The sequence below is a fragment of the Malus domestica genome, chromosome 04 (assembly GCF_042453785.1).
Source record: "Malus domestica chromosome 04, GDT2T_hap1".
Lineage (NCBI taxonomy): Eukaryota > Viridiplantae > Streptophyta > Magnoliopsida > Rosales > Rosaceae > Malus > Malus domestica.
In genome coordinates, this window is record NC_091664.1 from 25,017,620 (window position 1) to 25,021,408 (window position 3,789).

The 3,789-nt window shown below is 41.2% G+C and overlaps 1 protein-coding gene and 1 long non-coding RNA gene across 2 annotated transcripts; one reads left to right on the forward strand and one right to left on the reverse strand.

Annotated features, from left to right (window-relative positions):
- Nucleotides 1-1,773, forward strand: LOC139195071 (protein DETOXIFICATION 44, chloroplastic-like). The gene is made up of 6 exons (XM_070820260.1): nt 1-66; nt 566-700; nt 1,081-1,216; nt 1,308-1,408; nt 1,478-1,577; nt 1,661-1,773. Exons 1-6 carry the CDS (start codon nt 1-3, stop codon nt 1,771-1,773), a joined length of 651 nt encoding a protein of 216 aa, XP_070676361.1.
- A 416-nt stretch (nt 1,774-2,189) lies between these two features.
- LOC103427636 (uncharacterized) lies at nt 2,190-3,789 on the reverse strand. Its single transcript, XR_011580160.1, has 2 exons — nt 3,605-3,789; nt 2,190-3,010 (listed from the first exon to the last, which is right to left on the reverse strand). It is a non-coding gene; the product is annotated as an uncharacterized lncRNA (long non-coding RNA).

The window sequence follows — 3,789 nt, forward strand, 5'->3', positions numbered from 1 at the left end:
ATGGCGCTGCGGCGACAGGTTGGGGAAGTAAAGCAGCGCGGGTTGCCGATGCAGACAAAGCAGTTGGTACAAGAACAGTGTGAAACGAGGTAGATGTTAGGAGACGAGATTAGCAATCCTCTCCTTTTGGAGGGGACTCGCCAAGAACAACTAGTGAATGATTTAGCAGGCACAAGTCCGACTTAGTCCTATTGAAGTCAGTTCCCATTTGCACCAAATACGAACTAATAAGCGAGTCTAGTTTGGTGAAACTTAAAAACGTCAAACAAATGTGCTCATACTTGGAAACCTTTGTTGGGGATCCACAATAAGGGTCTAGTCAACATCCTTTCACAGTGATTTTTTTATTTTTTGCAACACAATGCTTAAAAAAGTGGGCATTCGGTCTACTTACCTCTATACATTCAAAAGTTATCCCACATCTGGAGTGAAAGTCGATCTTTTTATATACACCTGGCGCTGCCCACAATTTCGTTCAATATTTTCCTTAGCAAGCCTGACTTATACAAATTCTAAGGCAATTCATTCTTTGCTTTAATTAAAATGGTTTTATGGAGATTTCCAGGATGACAGCCAGAGCAAGGGGCTCCTTCCCTCGGTGTCAACTTCGTTGGCTCTTGCTGCCACCATTGGCATTGCTGAAGCTGTTGCACATTTTCTTGCGTCGGGTCTCTTGATGAATGCCGTTGGTATATCTGCTGTATGTCAGTCAATCTTCACCAGTTATCAGTTTATCTGCTGCATGCTACTTTGTACTATTTTATTCCCCAAATGCATCTGTAGTATAGTATTGCCGTCTTTGTTTAGGTAGTTTTTACTGTCTCTTTTTCACTAGTATGTAGCAAACCTTTTTCTTCCTTCTCTGCGTTAATAGAGACTTTATCACGGTATTCAAATGAAATTGAAAGGGGTAACAAGGTTTCAAAGTAGGTTGATAAGGAGGATGGAAGAGAAAAATTAGCATACGGAGTAGCAAAATTTTCTCACCGTGGGATATGTAGCATTTACACATTATGCAATTCAGTTTAACTCACTGATGATGTTTCTGGATTCTTTATTTGAGGTTTGCTGTAGTTATAGGATTCACCAATGCGAACACCTGCCGAGAATTTGCTTGTCCCAAGGGCATTTGGTGCTCCACCGATTGTAATTGTACTTGCCGCACAAGGCCCATTTCGTGGTTTTAAGGACACAAAGACACCTCTGTATGCCATTGGCATGTATTGTTCTGCATCTTTCTGAACTCAACTGTACTGTTTTTCAACTCATAAAATGACAATGTCTGCTCTTTTATGATTTTACCTCAGTTGCTGGCAATTTACTTAATGCTATATTGATGTTTACATTCTTTTTTGGAATCCGCGGTGCTGCTATTGCCACGGTGATTTCTGAGTACGTCAACGATGTGGTAAACTTCATTGTCAAATTTTGTCAAATTTTCTTTCTAATAGAACCCTTGATATCTATTTTTCGAAAGGCACCTGATGCTGCTATTTTGATGTGGAAATTGAATAGCAAAGTCCTACTGGTCGCTACCTATATTGATGGGAGGAGAATCATCGGTTACCGTAAATCTGGTAGGTTCACTGTGACCTTGTTTATGAAATATAGATGAAATAGATATTTGAGTTTTTCGAAATATGTCTTTTGTATTTGTCAGGGGGTCTTCCTATTGGCAGGAGCTTAGCAGTGGTTGTAACTACGACACTAGCCACATCCATGGCAGAGGGTCCTGGTCCCATGGCTGGCCACCAGATTTGGTTTCAAGTTTGATTGGCACTTGACGGTATCTTTGCTTACCGATGCTTTAGCACTTGCTGGTCAGGTGTGAGATACTTTACAAGATTCATATGACATGTGAAAAACGGGAAGGTAGTAGTTTTAGTTTAATCATGACGATGATGTTTCTTCAAAGACACTTCTCGCCGGTGGGTACTCGCAAGAAGATTATGACCAAGCACGCCTAGTTATTTGTAGAGTTCTACAGGTTTATATATTTCTTTTTCACTGTTTCATTCTCATCGTTAATCGATTTCTTCTTTTTCCTCCACCTTTTCCTATGGTATTGATCATAGCTAACCCCAAATCCCCTTTAACATTCTTTGAATTTCAACCAGATTGGTTTGGGAATTATATTTTTTTCATCGGTTTTAAAGCGTTTTCTAGCTTATTCAGCACAGACCCACAAGTCCTGGCAATTGCATGGTCCGGTTTATTGGTAAGAAACTTCATATCTCAGCAGTTTACTTGTTGGAACTTGGAAGCCTATGCACCACTACTTGCATCACGTGTACATTAGTTGCACTGCTACACATACCTGATACAGATACTGTTTTTTAGCTTGTTGCTGGATCTCAGCCAATAAACGCTCCAGCATTTGTTATTGACGGACTGTAGTACGGAGTTTCAGACTTTGGATATGCTGCCTATTCGATGGTATTCCCGGATCATGAGCAACACATTGGTTACACCATATGGTCTCCCCTCACTCTTTTTTGGTTTCAGTAGGTGTTAGTAGGACTGATTTCTTCCAGTCACATGAACAGACAAGGACTAGCTAGTGCTGAAGCTACTCAGAGAAAATAATGAGGCAATTAACCTAGTTACCACCGTGGACGACGTAACGATGACATCCCTGGACGGAAGGACCTCCCAATTAGCTTCACTCGACGGACGGAGGGCATCTCAATTCCCTTCCCTCGCCTCTCAGGGCAGTCCCAGAATGTGTGAAGACCATCCGCTCCACACTCCATACAACTAAGTCGAATAGCATACCTCTTTAGATGCCTGCAATACTGGCCCTTCCAACAAAACCAACATGCTATTTTGTAGCCCTCGCCAACACTCGTAACATGCCACGGGACATCATGAAGATACGGGCACACTACACTAGGATGGGAACCAGCAGCACCACCACAAACTTCACAAGGTTTAACAGCCTGTGCTTCTTCTTTTTCAAGTTGGATTGGACTCTGATACTCTTGAACAGCCTTTACTTGTTTCTTCACATCTGTACAATTGTTTGAGGAAATTAATGCACAGACATGTTAACAATACATACATATCCATTTGGATCGGGCAAGATTAACTGCCCTTAATCACTTAACAAAGCCCTGCTTATAACATACGAATGTAATTGACCTTCAAATTAATACTTCCCAACAAAACGAATTTTGTTGAGAATTCTACCCAATCAATCAACCCTTATATATTTATTCATTACTTTCGAATCAAACGAAATTCCGATACTTAAATTGATTGTAAATGACTCTCTAGCTGCTATTAGTATTATCATTACATGCATAAACCCATATCACACATACTATTTTGAATGTAAAAAGGGAATGGGAATTATTGTATTCACAGACACAAAATTAGGTGAGAAATTCATTCAAATTTCAGATTGCAAACGGAGACAGCAAAATTACAAAGCTGCCAATTCGAATTACATATAGTCTTCCTCCCACTTCACAGACACCAACCCTAACCCTAACCTTAACCCGCCTAACCCTAACCCTAACCCGCCTAACCCTAACCCTAACCCTAACCCAAACCCTAAAACTAAATCCAAAAACATTCATACCAAAACAAGTCCGGATCTCACCTCGGAGCTTCGGCGGTCGGGCTGGATTCTTCCTCTGCCCGGATATGGAGAGGCTCTTGGCCTTGAATCTGGGTCCGAATAGGGATCGGCGAAGCATGAGTTTGTCTGAGAGAGAGAGATTTCACGAGACGAATTTGAGGCTTCAGGAAATGAAAGCCAGGCTCGGCGCTTTCTTTCTTATATAC

Excerpts from the sequence above, each read along its gene's own strand:
- LOC139195071 (XM_070820260.1), top strand. The coding sequence starts at position 1 with ATGGCGCTGCGGCGACAGGTTGGGGAAGTAAAGCAGCGCGGGTTGCCG. Across the intron at positions 67-565 it reads CGATGCAGACAAAGCAGTTG|GATGACAGCCAGAGCAAGGG; the intron begins GTACAAGAACAG and ends GGAGATTTCCAG. Across the intron at positions 1,578-1,660 it reads CATCGGTTACCGTAAATCTG|GGGGTCTTCCTATTGGCAGG; the intron begins GTAGGTTCACTG and ends TGTATTTGTCAG.